General features: G+C 46.5%; 1 protein-coding gene across 3 annotated transcripts in view; it reads right to left on the bottom strand.

Moving 5' to 3' along the window:
• The window catches only part of HEATR4 (HEAT repeat containing 4), a 265,168-nt gene that overhangs the window by 104,242 nt on the left and 144,778 nt on the right, over positions 1–16,148 (bottom strand). For all 3 annotated transcript variants that reach the window (XM_029598645.1, XM_029598646.1, XM_029598647.1), the window contains one exon: positions 316–476. In XM_029598645.1, the coding sequence (XP_029454505.1) occupies positions 316–476 (161 nt within the window). The remainder of the gene's footprint in view (positions 1–315; positions 477–16,148) is intronic.

Raw genomic sequence — 16,148 nt, 5'->3', positions numbered from 1 at the left:
TAATAAATGGCACATTTTATTGCTGAAGCAGACAACTTCTAAAAATCTGTATAGCAGTGTTATTTTTAGGTGGGGCCAACAGCAAGGGAAAGTCAGGACTGTGAAGGAGCAGCTGGAAAGTAATGTTCAAGAGCCTAATAAATAGGCTTCTGATGAATGCCCAGATTAAGGGTGGTATTTAGGATCTTGATCTTAAATTGTGGTTTGTATGTTCATTTCAGCCATTTATAGGATGCTTAGCATGGTTCCTGAATAAACTTACCAGAACTTTTCTAATAGTTTCCCAAGGTTCATCTGATCCATCTGTTTACTCACCGTGCCTTTACTAAGGAGGCTCAGGAGTAAACAGGCCTGTTCTTTTGTCGCTGTCTTCCTCACATCAAAAAACTGGTCAAGAATTCTGTTGACAACTGGGGAAGTGGCATTGCCTTCTGATGCCAGGCACTGGGCAGCTGCCCAGCTATCTGCATCAATACCTGCAAAAGGGAAGAATTAAAAGCACACAGCTGGAAGTAATACGACATGAGTAGGAAATGTGAGCTCAACTTTAGTGCATATTTTCTATCCTCACATGCTAGAACGAGTTAACTTCCAATGCAGAAAACTAATGGTATACTAATGCATCAGGAGTTTTAAAAAGCATGGCAATCTGAAAATGTGCATATACAAATATACTTAGCATGTATAAAACAGGATTTATGTGCTGGAAACACATTTTGAGCATGAAGCATGTTCTCTAAGCATAAAACATGGTTAAACTTCTGGTCAGAGGTGTATAAATCATGTTTTATGCACAAAGAACATGTTTCATGCACCTCCTGCATTAGGGAATATTAGATAATGCCTAGATTAACAAAACATTTGATGGCCGAGCACCAATTTGTGCACTCTTTGTAACTATATGATAACATGTTAAAGCATGACAGAGTGTACCCCTTGTATGACTTACCTTAGCTAGCTGAAAGCTCTGGTTCTTTTTCTGCCTTGAAAAAGATTAAAGGCAGTTTGAATAACAAAGAATGTTGAATAATAAAGAATGTTATCTTCTCTTGTCAATTGTTTTTTATTGCTCAACCTTTTACCACATTCAAGGGATGGAAGCCCTTGACTTAGTGAGCTGGCTTTGAGTCCTGATAAGAGGTGGTGAGCTTTCAAATTGTCAACTGCATGTTTTACTGCAAGGCTTATTAATTGCAGGAGCTTGGCCTCTACAAGCATTTCAGCTGAGTATGCAGACGGTCTCATTTTAGAAAAGGGCCTGTTCAAACTACACATTTAGTGCTCTCCCAGAGAAAAGAAACCCCATCAGATGGGTAGTGAGCTACATTGCTGCCCTGGCTCACATCACTGCAAAGAACAATCTGCAGGAGCTCGACCCATTAAGATAAGTTTGATTAAAAAATAGATTAAGTACTATATCACAACCATGACATAGCCATAAAAATTCTCTTCAAATAAAAAACCGGGTCGAGACTTGTCCACAACTGTCCATCCAATAGCTGGAGGCAGAGATCACTGGCTATATATTTATTTATTTATTTATTTATTTATTTATTTATTTATTTAGTGATTTTTATATACCGCGGCACGTAAAGATATACATCACCTCGGTTTACAGAGAACAATAAATTAGCAACAGGCTTTACATACAACAGGGTTTACAGTGAACAATAAATTAGCAACAGGCTAATATGGTTCCATGCATGACATTCATACAGGTGACATCATAAAAATAAAAAACAACTCTGCCTCCAGCTCCTAGATACACCACTCCATGAGTGATACAGGACCGCAAGGCTGGATGCTGAACAGGACATGGGCTGGTCTTCTACCTAGCTAGCCCCCTCCCCCGCAGGTTGAGCCCTTGGGTTCTGCGGTGCCAATAGTTTTTTTCTGCTGTAGAACATGGTAAGACCAAGGCAAAGCAGGCTGGGTGAAACTGGCAGACTGGAGCAATGCTGGGCAGTCTGAGGTAAGCTGAACACAGGTACAGGCTAGGCTTGGACACAGAGTGCAGGCTGGGCTTGACAAGGCACATGTTATAAAATCTGCTACCCACGATGCGTGCCGACTCACGCATGTAAGGCGGGGGGGGGGGGGGGGTGGTAAATTTTGTAAAAGTCGTGCGGCGACAGATTGGGCCTATCCCCCTACCTACCCTGCATGTCTTTTCCCCTATCCTCCCCGCCCCCTAAAACCCCTCTAACCAGGGTTTTTTTTTGTTTCCATACTTACCTGCTCTCCAGAGCAGTAGTAGGTTACATGTGCTGGCCAGCTGGCGGTATCCCGGCCGCCCCCCTGCCCCCCCATCCCATCCCATCCCTACCCAGATCCTGGTCCCGGCCTGCTCCTTTTTAAAGGAGCTGCTCTTCAGCATGTACCAGGAGATATGCATGTGGCTGAGGCCCTTTTGCGACCCGGCCACGTGCATATCTCCCAGTATAGGCGTGCCTAAGGCTTTTAAAATTAGCCCGTAAGAGGAGTTGTTTCTAGAGGCAGAAAATAATGCACATTGATGGCATTTTCAACTCTAGGCATGGTATTTTCCATAAAAAAAAGCACCCACAGAAAAAGCATGGTAAGTTTCAAGAAAGGAAGATACCAAGTGAAAGTATGTGTGTACTATTGCTTTGAAATGAGGTTTATGATTTTGGTAGCTAATAATGTGATACTGCCTCATGAAAATTTCATGTTAACAACTGAACATGTTAAAAAAATGGACTGAAAGTTGATATCGTTTATTTCTAACATAAAGGGGTAGATTTTATAAATGTACACGCGGGCGTACTTTTGTTCGTGCACCAGGCGCGAACAAAAGTACGCTGGATTTTATAAGATACGTACGTAGCCGCGTATATCTTATAAAATCCAGGGTCGGCGCGCGCAAGGGAGTGCACATTTGTGCAACCTGCACGCGCCGAGCCCAGCGCGCGCTGTCTGTTCCCTCCGAGGCCGCTCCGAAATCGGAGCGGCCTCGGAGGGAACTTTCCTTCCACCTCCCCTCACCTTCCCCTCCCTTCCCCTACCTAACCCACCCCCCCCCCCACCTTTGTTGGCAGATTTATGCCTGCGGAAAGCAGGCGTAAATCTGTGCGCGCCAGCAGGCTGCTGGCGCGCCATCACCCAACCCAGGGGCTGGTCCAGAGGCCTCGACCACGCCCCCAGGCCGGCGCCACGCCCCCGGGCCCGCCCCCGAAACGCCGCCCCTCCATGCAAGCCCCGGGACTTACACGCATCCCGGGGCTTGCGCGCGCCGCCGAGCCTATGCAAAATAGGCTCGGCGCGCACAGGGGGGGTTTGGGGTAGGTTTTCGGGGGGTACGCGTGTACCCCTTTGAAAATCTACCCCAAAATGTGATTTGCTTTAATCCAGGATATCTTTACAAAGGATAACATTCTAAAAGGCAATATAAAAAATTACTAAACTAAATATTGTAAGTTGTTTATTAAAGGACTATATTATATTTCTTTTTTTAATATATGTTTATTAAACACAACAGAGATATAATTGTTACGCACCCCACCCACGGTTGTCCTGCGCATGGGACCGCTCACCTTCGGGGTCACACAGCGGGTCCCGGTCCTGTCTCCCTCGCGGCCCTTGCAAGTCCAGCTAGGCCCTGGCGTCCCGCGGCGGCGGTCGCCGGGCCTTCAGTCGCGCGCCGAGCCTCATGCCAAGCCTCGGCATCTCAGCAGCTAGCCACGCCCCTACGCGCGCGCATGCAGACCAGGCGCCCTGATGTAGGTTCCAGGGCGGGGCCTAGTTCCGCGGCGCACCCTGATTGAACCCTTGTTAAAAGGAAGTTCCTGGCCTCACTTCCTTGCCTTGGCAATTGGGTCGGTTTGTTCCTGAGATTGCCCTTGCTCGTGTACCTGCTTGCTTGTTCCTAGTCTCGTTCCAGGATCCTTCTGTTCCAGTTCCGTTCCTGCTTGTACCTGCTTCCTTGCCTGCTTGTTCCTGCCTTCATAGTTCGTCTCCCTGGTCTTACCTCAGACTGACTTTCTGGTAAAGACCTCAGCTTGCTCCTGACCTGTCTGCCTGCCTGCTGCCTGCCAAAGACCTCAGCCTGCTCTTTGACCTTGCCTGACCTCTGGATCTTGACCCTCGTTTCGTTGACCACTCCTCGGACTGATTCTTGGACTTTGACCTTGCTCACCTGACCTTGCTTGATTCTGGCTCTGTCCCTAGCCTTGTCCTCACCAACTCTATTCTGGTTCGCTCTCTTCCAACCTGTCTCCAGCTTCGAAACCGATAGTGCTCTTCCAGTGCCTGTGGGCATGCCGGACTCTGACTTTCCCAGGAGACCCTGCAAGGCCCACCTAAGTCCCAGCGGCCCGGGTCCCTCTGGGCTCCTCCCAGGGGGACCTCGAGCTTCCAGCGGTGAAGACCTACACTGTCTCTGTCTCCTTCTGTGCTCCGCCCCCTGTGGCCATTCCTTGTACTGCCACAGGACAGGGGTCCACCCCCGAGCGCAACAACAATAATATTTCAGTGAAAATGTTCAATATGGTACTTTCAAAAACTTTTCACAGTGCTAACTTACAATTATGCCATTCATCACATGCTATTTCAGCAAATTAAGGGGGTCATTTATCAAAGTGCTATATGGTGTTTTCGCAAGCAAAAACGCCTTTAACGCATAAGGCGATGCAAATGAGAAAAAGAGGAGGATTTGTGGCCAAGTGGGCTCACAGTTTTGTGAAGCCATATCACATGGCTTTACCTACACCTTTTTTATTTGTGTAAAGCTGTACTAAGGACAGAACAGGGCTCTTTTGTAAAGATTTGATGACCTTAATCCCCTCACACTAGATAGGTATTTATATCTCTATGGGAGGCCCACCTAGTAACTCGAGGTGAGGATTAGGTATTAGTGTAGGGGTTAGGGGCCACTTTGAATGCAGAGTGCGACGTACGAACAGAACAGTGCTCTCTTGTGAAGATTTGATGACCTTTGAAGTTGAGAGAACACTGCACAAATCTCATCTTTGGGTGAGTTTCCTCACTCCAAAGGTCATCAAACACAAAACATTTGAGGAAAGAGTGTAATAAAATAACTCACACATACTTTGCGCCTGTTATTGTTTGTAAGGTTTTGGGTGGACTCTTGGACACTGTGGCAGATGACCACGCCCACGGAGGGAAGTCCCATGAGGGGCCACAGGTCAGGCTCAGCTTTAGGACACACAACACAGAATTATCTTTTATTAAACAGAGTTAGAAGCCACCAGAGGTGGCAGTAGTGAGTAGAGATGAACCCGGCTGGGCTTGTAGTCCCTCAGGACACTGGAACAGCGATCCTTCAATAGCTGTGCTGTACTGGAGGGAAACTGAGATAGTGAGTACAGTGGAACATACACAGGGTTCTAGTATAGAGCCTCGTTGGTAGATTACTCACACAGCGGTTTCTCCCGGAAGGTAACACTGAAGCTGGAATAGAGGCAGGCCCTCGAGGAGTGAGTACCTGGTTCCAGGGAACAGCTCTGAGAGAATATAGATGGTAACTCATTGATGGTGTAGGCAGCGGTTTCTTCCAAGCAGAAGTGAGCTCAGGCAGCGAATCAGGGAACATGGGCCCCCAAAGAGCGAATACCGGATCCAGATAGCGACCTGAAAGAAAAGAGAGAGGCCCCCGAGGAGCGGGTACCCCTATAGATTAAGTCCAATTAAGAAGAGGCAGAGTAGCTAGGTACGGAGAGCGAATCCCATCCGTAAGGAGTTCCGTCACCCCTTCACCTTGCTAACTCGATTAGCTAGCAAATAGAGTAGGCTTTTGTATCCGGGATGTGTGACGTCATCACAGGGGGATGCCCAAGGTTCGCGCCAAAGAAGGAATAAGAAACAGGACTGTGCGGCGCGTGCACCCTATGGTATCTGAACAACATGGCGGGATGCAGTGCCCAAGCCGGACTGGGGATGCCGGAAAGGACGGCAAGCAGACGCCGTGGCAGCCAGATGTCCATCAACCTCGGGAGGAGTCGCCAAAGAGTTAAGGAGGGCAGAGTGGAGACGTAGGGCAGCAACAGTCATAACAGTAACCTACTTCAAAGGGCAGTCTCCTCTGCGGGTATCAGGTTTAGGCTTCAAAGGATGCGCAAGATGAAATTGACGGAGCATCTCTTTATCAAGGATGTTAGCCTGAGGCTCCCAAGAGTTTTGTTCGGGGCCGAAACCTTCCCAAGAAAAAAGGTATTCAAGTGTTTTGCCTTGTCTTCGGACATCAAGAATCTCTTCGACCTTAAATTCTAGGTCATCTTCTGCTTTGATGGCAGGTACTTCCTGAGTCTTGGAAGAGAATTCACTGAGTATGAGAGGTTTCAGGAGTGAAACGTGAAAAGCGTTGTGGATGTTTAGTCCGGGTGGTAGCTTCAGACTGTAAGTGATGTTGCCAAGACTTCGGAGGATTGGAAATGGTCCAAAGTAGTGAGGAGCAAAACAAGTGGAGGGTAACTTCAGTCTGAGATGTTTGGTAGATAACCAGACTTTGTCACCGGGTTTGAAGATAGGCGATTGAGAATGGTGAGCGTCATAAAACTTCTTAGCACGGTCACTCGCTTTAACTAGCATGTCTTTCGTTTGAGTCCACAGATTATGGATTTCAGCAGCAGTAGATTGAGCTGCTGGGGACGTCACTGAGAGCTTCAGTGGAAGTGGTGGTGTTGGAGAGCGTCCATATACCACTTCAAAAGGTGTTGATCCAGTTGATGTTGCTGGATGAGAATTGATGGTGAATTCAGCCCAAGATCAATCAGATCTTGGGCTGAATTCAGCCCAAGATCTGATTGATCTTCAAGACCAATCAGAGAGTCCTATAGAGAAACCTTACAAGTACCACACTCCAAATCCATGCGGCACATAACCACCAGAGACAGGGCGTTCTCCACTGCAGGACCAACACTGTGGAACTCCATCCCACCAGATTTGAGACAGGAACCCTGCCTGCCCACATTCAGGAAAAGACTCAAAACGTGGCTATTCATGAAAGCCTTTCCTCAACTAAACTGAACCTACTCCATCATTAACTAAGCACTCAGACTTTGCCTTATTCACGGCAACTAATTTCCCTACCTTATAATTAATATTCCTACATCATAAACACAATTCACTAATGCCTTAAGCACATTGACTGGCATTTACGTTCTTTCGATTTAATCCCCTGCTTCTTTTCTATGCTCCAAGTTGTATTACTCCCTTGTTTTATTGTAACTGCATACCTTAGCCTTCTCTTGTTTAATGTTTTATTATTATTATTATTATTATTATTATTAAGATAAATATTAGTTTTTACCTTTTTTGTTACCTATCCACTTGTTAATTGTAAACCGACATGATGCGATATCTATTGTGAATGCCGGTATAGAAAAACTTAAAATAAATAAATAATAAAATAAGGTAACATTTCAGCCCAGTTATTCTGACGGCAACTCTCGTAGGCTCGAATGAACTGTTTTAAGGTTCTATTCATCCATTCTGTTTGGCCATTTGATTGTGGATAATAGGCTGAAGTGATCAACTGTTACCCAGATGGTATTCATTCCTCCAGAAAGGGGTAAATTGACTACAAAGTCAGTAGCGATGTGTGACCAGGGCTGTTCCGAAACTGGGAGTGGTTGCAGCAATCCCCACGGTTGGCCAGAAGCAGGTTTGTGTTTGGCACAGTTGGTACAAGATGCAACGTAGGATAGGGTATCTCTCTTGATAATAGGCCACCAATAGCACTTCTGGATCTTGAGCAGGGTGCAGCATTGACCAGGATGGCCAGCCAGCTTGGAATGGTGTGCCCAAAAGAGCACTTTCTTCCTGAGGTGTTTAGGCACGATGGTCTTACCAGTGGACATAGAATGTGTAATCGCCAAGATGACTCTCTTCGGGTCAATTATGTGCTGAGGTTCTTCAGGCACATCCTCCGAGAGAAAGGAGTGTGACAAGGCATCAGCTCTGGTATTTCTGTCTCCGGGGCGATATTTAAGCACAAAGTCAAAATGATTGAAGAATAAGGACCATCTGGCTTGTCTGAGGTTAAGACATTGCGCATGGCAGAGATACTCTATTTATTTATTTATAATTTTTATATACCGACATTCTTACATTAAAATGCAAATCATACCGGTTTACATAAAACAGAAAAAGCAGGAAAAAATATTTCCATAGTCAAATACAGAGAACATTTATAATAAAATTGTTAACAAAGGCATAAGGTAGGAACTTGAAAAAAAGATTACTTAACAGAAAACGTAAAAGAAAAAATATTAAATGAAGCACAAAGAATTGCACGAAGGGGTGCACAAAGGGGAGAGCCCCTTTGTCGCGCCCCTTCGGCACGCGACGCACGGCGCCTGATGGTGAGGCGCTTTTCAACCGCTGCCGGAGCTCACAGTGACGTCGGGGGAGGGGCGTGGTCACACATCGCAGTCACCCATTTCCCTCACCTCCTGATGATAGTTCCGTTTCTTTTTTATTATTTAAGATGGTGTTCACTTCTTGCGGGGGCCCAGGATGGAGGGTGGCCTCCCCGCTCGCTGGCGCCTGATGGTGAGGCGCTTTTCAACCGCCGCCGGAGCTCACAGTGACGTTGGGGGAGGGGCGTGGTCACACATCGCAGTCACCCATTTCCCTCACCTCCTGATGATAGTTCCGTTTCTTTTTTATTATTTAAGATGGTGTTCACTTCTTGCGGGGGCCCAGGATGGAGGGTGGCCTCCCCGCTCGCTGGTGCCTGATGGTGAGGTGCTTTTCAACCGCCGCCGGAGCTCACAGTGACTCTAGATTTTTATGGTCCGTGAATACGGTTATTTGATGTTGAGCACCTTCAAGCCAAGGTCGCCATTCCTTGAATGCTAGCTTAATAGCCAAGAGCTCTTTTTCTCCGATCCCATAGTTCTTCTCCGCCGGGGAGAAACGTCGTGAGAAGAAAGAGCAGGGATGTAAGGATTTAGAGTCTCCAATTTGGCTCAATACAGCCCCCACGCCAACATCCGAAGCATCAACTTCTACGATAAATGGCTTGTTGGGGTCAGGATGCCGCAAGCATGGTTCCGTGGAAAAGGCAGTCTTTAATTTCTCAAAAATGGAAATGGCCTCCGCAGACCATTTTGAAGCGTTGGTACCCTTGCGGGTCATTGTGGTCAAGGGTACTTTTAAAGAAGAGTAGTTCTTTATAAAGCTTCTATAATAGTTGGTAAACCCCAAAAATCGTCTCAGGGCCTTCAGGCTGGTAGGTTGGGACCAATTTTTGATACTCTCTAGCTTTTGAGGGTCCATCTGGAAGCCATCTTTAGACATGATATAACCAAGAAAAGGCACGGAGTCTTTATGGAATTCACACTTGGATAGTTTGGCGTAGAGCCGGTGTTCACAGAGTTGGCGTAGTACTTGCTTGACATCCTCTAGATGAGTGGGCAAATCCTGAGAAAATATCAGGATATCATCCAGGTATACCACGACACTCTTGTACAACAGGTCCCGCAAGATGTCGTTCATCATGTTCTGAAATATAGCGGGTGCTTTGCATAGGCTGAAGTGCATTACTAAGTACTCAAAATGGCCGTCTCGAGTGTTGAAGGCTGTTTTCCATTCGTCACCACTGCGAATGCGAACTAAGTTGTAGGCCCCCTTCAGGTCAAGTTTTGAGAATATTTTGGCCCCCTGAAGCCGGTCAAACAGCTCTGAGATTAAAGGCAGGGTGTAGCGGTCTTTAATTGTGATCTCGTTCAGACCTCGGTAATCGATACAAGGACGTAAGGTACCGTCCTTCTTCCCCACAAAGAAGAAGCCTGCGCCGGCTGGAGACTTTGATGGTCTAATAAACTCCTTCTGTAAATTCTCCTTGATGTATTCGGGCATCGCCTTGTTCTCAATCGCTGAGAGTGGATAGACATATCCTTTAGGAGGTTCTGTATTGGATTTCAGTCTTATGGCACAGTCATAGGACCTATGCGGAGGAAGAATGTCAGCAGCTTCTTTGGAAAACACATCACTGAAAGATGCGTATTGGGGCGGCAGTCCCGGTATCACTGGAGTTGTAGGCATGCAGATGACAGAGCAATCTCCTTAAGGCACTTTCCATGACAACCTGGGCCCCAGTGGGAGAGTTCCAAGGATGCCCAGTCAAATTGGGGTTGGTGCGACTGCAACCAGGGTAACCCCAGGATGATAGGGTGCATGGCCTTCTCTAACACAAAGAAGGGAATTGACTCGGTATGGAGAGCTCCAGTGCGAAGAGGTACCGGTACAGTTTGGCAAGTCACAACACCCGGTAAGGGCTCCCCATGGATGAAAGATAGGAGAAGTGGAACCTTAAAGTGACAAGTGGGATCCTCAAATGTTCCACTAGGTGTTGAAGAATAACGTTGCCTCCTGCCCCTGAATCCACCAGGGCAAGAGTTTGAAACTCAGATGGGCTGCAGATCAAGGAGACTGGGAGAGAGAGCGGAGGAGAGGGCATAGTAAGGCCTAAGAATAGTCCTCCTGCAGGACTTAGGCCTGTCCATTTCCCGGACGAATTGGGCATACACAGACCATGCCTCTTCCGAAGTCTTCTCTCTTTGGAAGTCAAATGACTGCGACCAAATTGCATCGGTTCATCTCCACTGGCAGCAGGAATTACTGGAACCATCCGAGGTGCAGGTTTAGCACTAGCCTCCTTCTGACCTGGTCCTCTATTAGGCCGGAGTTTTTTCACCTTATCACGGAGCCAGTGGTCGATCCTAGTAGCCAAAGCCACTAGCTCACCCAGAAAGTCAGGTGTTTCACGAGTGGCCAGCTCGTCTTTCAAGCGAGTATCCAGGCCTCTGAAGAAGAGAGTTTTCAGGCACTTGGGGTCCCAGCAGAGTTCTGTAGCAAGAGTCTTAAACTCTATTGCAAAATCAGCCAGTGGTCGGTTGCCTTGCTTCAGGATCACCAGAGCAGAACCGGCAATGGTCACTCGGGCAGGATAATCGAAAACGGATTTAAATAAGTCAAAAAATCCAACTATATCCTGCAAAATAGATCCTTGCGTTCCCACAGTGTAGAGGCCCAAGACAAGGCCCTTCCATCAAGATAAGATGGAATATAAGTAGTCTTGGCAAAAGCTGTGGGGAAGTGAGAAGGCTGTAAGGCAAAATGCATGCAGCACTGGTTTAGAAAGCCCCTGGTCTTCTGAATCTCTCCCGAGAAACGAACTGGAGCAGCCAGCGGTACAGCAGTCTTTAAAGTTACTTCAGTTAACTGATCATCATTACTGGAAGTAGCGCCGTGAGTCTTCTCTGCGTGCAGCTGATGAAACGCTGAAGTGAGTTTCTCCAATGCGTCTTGCTGTTCCGAAATGCGCAAGGCCAGGCCTGGAATGGCCTGCAGGGCATTGAGCAGTGTCAGATCCATGGAGTTAGCAATCTGTTATTGCTTGTAAGGTTTTGGGTGGACCTTTGGACACTGTGGCAGATGATCACGCCCACAGGGGGAAGTCCCGTGAGGGGCCACAGGTCAGGCTCAGCTTTAGGACACACAACACAGAATTATCTTTTATTAAACAGAGTTGAGAAGCCACCAGAGGTGGCAGTAGTGAGTAGAGATGAAGCCCGGCTGGGCTTGTAGTCCCTCAGGACACTGGAACAGCGATCCCTCAATAGCTGTGCTGTACTGGAGAGAAACTGAGATAGTGAGTACAGTGGAGCATACACAGGGTTCTAAGTATAGAGCCTCATTGGTAGATTACTCATACAGCGGTTTCTCCCGGAAGGTAACACAGAAGCTGGAATAGAGGCAGGCCCTCGAGGAGAGAGTACCTGGTTCCAGGGAACAGCTCTGAGAGAATATAGATGGTAAGTCATTGATGGTGTAGGCAGTGGTTTCTTCTAAGCAGAAGTGAGCTCAGGCAGCAGTCCGGGAACATGGGCCCTCGAGGAGCGAGTACCGGTTCCAGACAGCGACCTGAAAGAAAAGAGAGAGGCCCCCGAGGAGCGGGTATCCCTATAGAGTAAGTCCAATTAAGGAGAGGCAGAGTAGCTAGGTACGGAGAGCGAATCCCATCCGTAAGGAGTTCCGTCACTCCTTCAACTTGCTAACTCGATTAGCTAGCAAATAGTGTAGGCTTTTGTATCCAGGATGCGTGATGTCATCACAGGGGAACGCCCCTGAGGTTCGCGGCAAAGAAGGAATAAGAAGCAGGGCCGCGCGGTGCACGCACCCTATGGTAGCTGAACAACATGGCAGGATGCAGCGCCCAAGCCGGACCGGGGACCCCGGAAAGGATGGCAGGCAGACGCCGTGGCAGCCAGACGTCCATCAACCGCGAGAGGAGTCGCCAAAGAGGTAAGGAGGGCGGAGTGGAGACGTCAGGCAGCGACAGTCGTAACAGTGCCTTTGTAACTCAGCCTTGTTCTAAAGTTTCATTTGTTATTTACATGGGAGGGCAAAAATGAAATTAATTTCCGCAGGTAAAAGGCTGCTTTACCCATGGAAATGGGCAGTTTGATAACTGCCTATCCTCTACGTGAGTAAAAGTACACACACGTCAACAATGTGTGTACTTTTACCTACATTTTTTGTAGGTGTTCCATGAGCACGGTTAAGTTGGAGGAGGCAGTTATGCACATGGGGTAAATTTTCAAAGCTTTACATGAGAAAAATTAGCATCACATGCAAGTAACCCGTATTTGCATACATGCTATTTTATATACATTAAACATATATGCATATTTGTGCTTTTGTGCGCACATCTTAATGCATAAAAAAGGGACAGTGTAGGGGCATTGCAGGGTGGGACCATGATTTACTTAAGCAAGTTACTATTTTATAAAAGACTTACACAAGTACATGTGGCAACTTGTTCACGCAATTTTACACCTGCAAATTATCTCGCAGAATTGATATCAGATGGGTCTATTGTCACTTATCGGTTGGGTGGGACGTCTAGGTAAACTGGGGGGAGATGAGGCTGAAGAACCATGAGGATCTTGATGACCTGAAGGAAGACTGGGTGAACTAGTGGAGGAATTGGAAAACTGGTAGTTTCAATTGTGAGCACAAGTTTTAAAATATACCAACCCATGACAGTAAATTTCATAGCAGCTCACAAGCACACATTGGCCCGCACCTGGGATGCAGCCATTTTATAACATATGCACATATATGTGCGCATTTTATAAAATAGTCTGACCTCATGCACATGCGCATGCAATTTTAAGTGGACGCACGCCTGTGGCGCAAATGCCGCTTCTACTGCGTAAGTGGGGGAATTTTAAAAGCCATGAGCGTCAACATCCTGGTTGTTTTCCCAGTTCATTCCCAGTTCGCCTATTTAAGAAATAGGACCTCCAAACCCTCTCCAGTTTAATAGCCTCCCTTCTCCCCATTAGCCCTACATTTAAAACCCTGCTGATCTGCTTATATTTTTCGGTTTTACTACTTACACTCCATCCATAGCCGAAATAAAGTAATACGGCAAGAGACTCCAGTGCGTGCCAGTGCACATAAGTATTTACATGCAAATTTCAAGTTTAAATCCTGGAATACCACTGCCCCACCCAGACCATACCCAGCCCTCACCATCTTTTGGAAACTTTTTATTTGTGCGCATAGCGGCATGCACGCACATATCTCAGCGGTTTTTAAAATCTGCTCAGCGTGTGCTGGCCAGAAATATTCATGCATCCCCTAATTTCGGCGCTCATAGGGCTTTTAAAATTCATCTTAAAGTGCATAAATCAGGGTTTAACGTGAGCAAGTTCTATTTTTTTATGCATAAAATATATGTGCATATGATTATAAAATACAAAGGAAAAAATAAGTGCGTTCAATGCATTGAAATATGCTAAAGAACTTGGGGGGTTCCAGATGGGGCAGGAAAGTTTGGGTTGGGTTTACTGGGAGGGTGGGGATGGTAGGCTTCAAGAGGGAAGGTGTAGGTATGTGGGGGCACTGTTTCCAGCTTACATTCTCCACTTTATCCTGCTCCCCCCTCACCTCCTCTATTTGTGTGTGGGGGTAGTGGTGTAGGTGATGGGTATGTGAGGGTATCAGTGGTGTAAGGTAGAAGAGGGTGGGAGTAGTATAGGTAGGGTGTGGCGGGGGGGTGTTTATGTATTTATTTATTTTATTTATTTATTTAAATTCTTTTAATATACCGATGCTCAAGACCAGGTCCTATCGTACCGGTTTACATAAAACTAGGGGGAACCAATTAACAGAGCAAACAAAAACAAAAGTTACATTATAACAGGGAACGTGGAACTAGGCTGTTAGAGAAAAGATAATTTAAACAAATTCTAACTGGAGAGAAGGGCAAAAGGAGGAGAGGGTGCTTACAGGATAAGAATTATGTACAAATTTACATAGTGTGTATGAATTAAGCAAGTTATAAAATAATGCAGATATTCGGACAACAACAATAGTTCCTTTGCATTGTGGAAATGGACGCATCCGTGGGGTATGAGACTGTGTGGGTGACTCTGAGGCTTTTCAGGGATAAGCTTGGGCGAACAGCCAGGTTTTTAATTTTTTCCTGAACGTGATATGGCAATGTTCCTGGCGGAGATCTGGCGGGAGGGAGTTCCAGTGACGCGGACCAGCAATTGATAGTGCTCGTTTTTCAATAGAGTTGTGGAAAACGGATTTTTTGGGGGGAACCTGGAGGGAATCTTTATATGCAGATCTGGTGGGTCTTGCAGAGGAGTGTGGTTTGAGGGGTATAGTAAGTTGGAGCGAGGATTCTTGAAATAAGGTTTTGTGGATAATAGTGAGTGTCTTGAAGAGAATTCTGTAGCGAATGGGTAGCCAGTGAAGTATTTTTAGAATTGGGGTGATGTGGTCCATGCGGCGGGAGTTTGTGAGGATCCTGGCTGCGGCGTTTTGCAGCATCTGAAGAGGTTTGGTAGAAGAGGCCGGGAGACCAAGTAACAGCGCATTACAGTAGTCTATCTTTGAGAATAGTATGGCTTGAAAGACAGAACGGTAGTCATGAAAGTGAAGGAGAGGTCTTAGTTGTTTTAATACCTGTAGTTTGTAAAAGCCTTCTTTGGTGGTGTTGTTGATGAATTTTTTAAAGTTCATTCTGGAGTCTAGGAAGGCTCCAAGGTCTCTCACTTGATTTACTAGAGGTGTGTTATTATTGATGGCTAGTATGTTGTTATCATTAGGGGAAATGATTAGCAGTTCGGTCTTGGACGTATTGAGAACGAGGCAGAGACTTGTGAGAAGGAGGTTAATGGCGTGGAGGCAGCTATTCCAGTAGTTTAGCGTGTCGGAGACTGGTTCCTTGATGGGGATTAGGATCTGCACGTCGTCCGCATAGATGAAGTATCTGAGGTTGAGGTTATCTAGGAGTTGGCATAGAGGGAGAAGATATATGTTGAATAGGGTCGGCGAGAGCGAGGAACCCTGGGGAACTCCTTGTTTGGCAGCTACCGGGTGCGATTCTTTGTTGGTTATTTTTACTTTGTAGTATCTGTCGCTTAGAAAGGATTTTAACCAGAGGAGTGCAGCACCTGAGATACCTATTTCCATGAGACGGTCGATGAGGATTGTGTGGTTCACTGTGTCGAACGCTGCAGAGATGTCTAGCAGAGCTAGAAGGTATGATTGACCTTTGTCAAGACCCAACAGGATGTTGTCAGTTAATGAGAGTAGGAGAGTTTCTGTATTTTTGCGTTTCCTGAAACCAAATTGCGATGGATATAGGATGTTGTGGGATTCGAGGTAGTCTGTGAGTCTAGTATTGACCAGTTTTTCCATTAGCTTGGCTATGAAAGGTAAGTTAGCGATAGGGCGGAAATTTGTGGGATTGGATGGGTCCAGGTTGGGTTTTTTTAGTAAAGGTTTCAGAGAGGCTGTTTTCAAAGTGTCTGGGACTGTTCCGTTTGTCAGAGAACAGTTTATAATGTCGGCTAAAGGTTTGGCGATGATGTTAGGAATTGTAAGAAGGAGTTTGGTCGGGATTTGGTCTATTGGGTGCGATGAAGGCTTCATTTTCTTGATGATAGATTCTATTTCCAGGGATGATGTAGTATCAAAAGATTCTAGGGACCGTTTGTGTGTTGGAGGGGCGTGTTTTTGGTCCGGTGGTGGCTGGGAGTTGTGAATGGGGTTAGGAATGGGGTTGGAGGATGTTAGCGGGCTAAGTAGATTTTTTATTTTGTTGTCGAAGAAGACTGCCAGCTCGGTGGATTTGT

This window comes from Rhinatrema bivittatum, chromosome 4 (assembly GCF_901001135.1).
Source record: "Rhinatrema bivittatum chromosome 4, aRhiBiv1.1, whole genome shotgun sequence".
Classification (NCBI taxonomy): domain Eukaryota; kingdom Metazoa; phylum Chordata; class Amphibia; order Gymnophiona; family Rhinatrematidae; genus Rhinatrema; species Rhinatrema bivittatum.
Note: the sequence above shows the minus strand (reverse complement) of the source record. Positions and strands in the feature narration are given on the sequence as shown.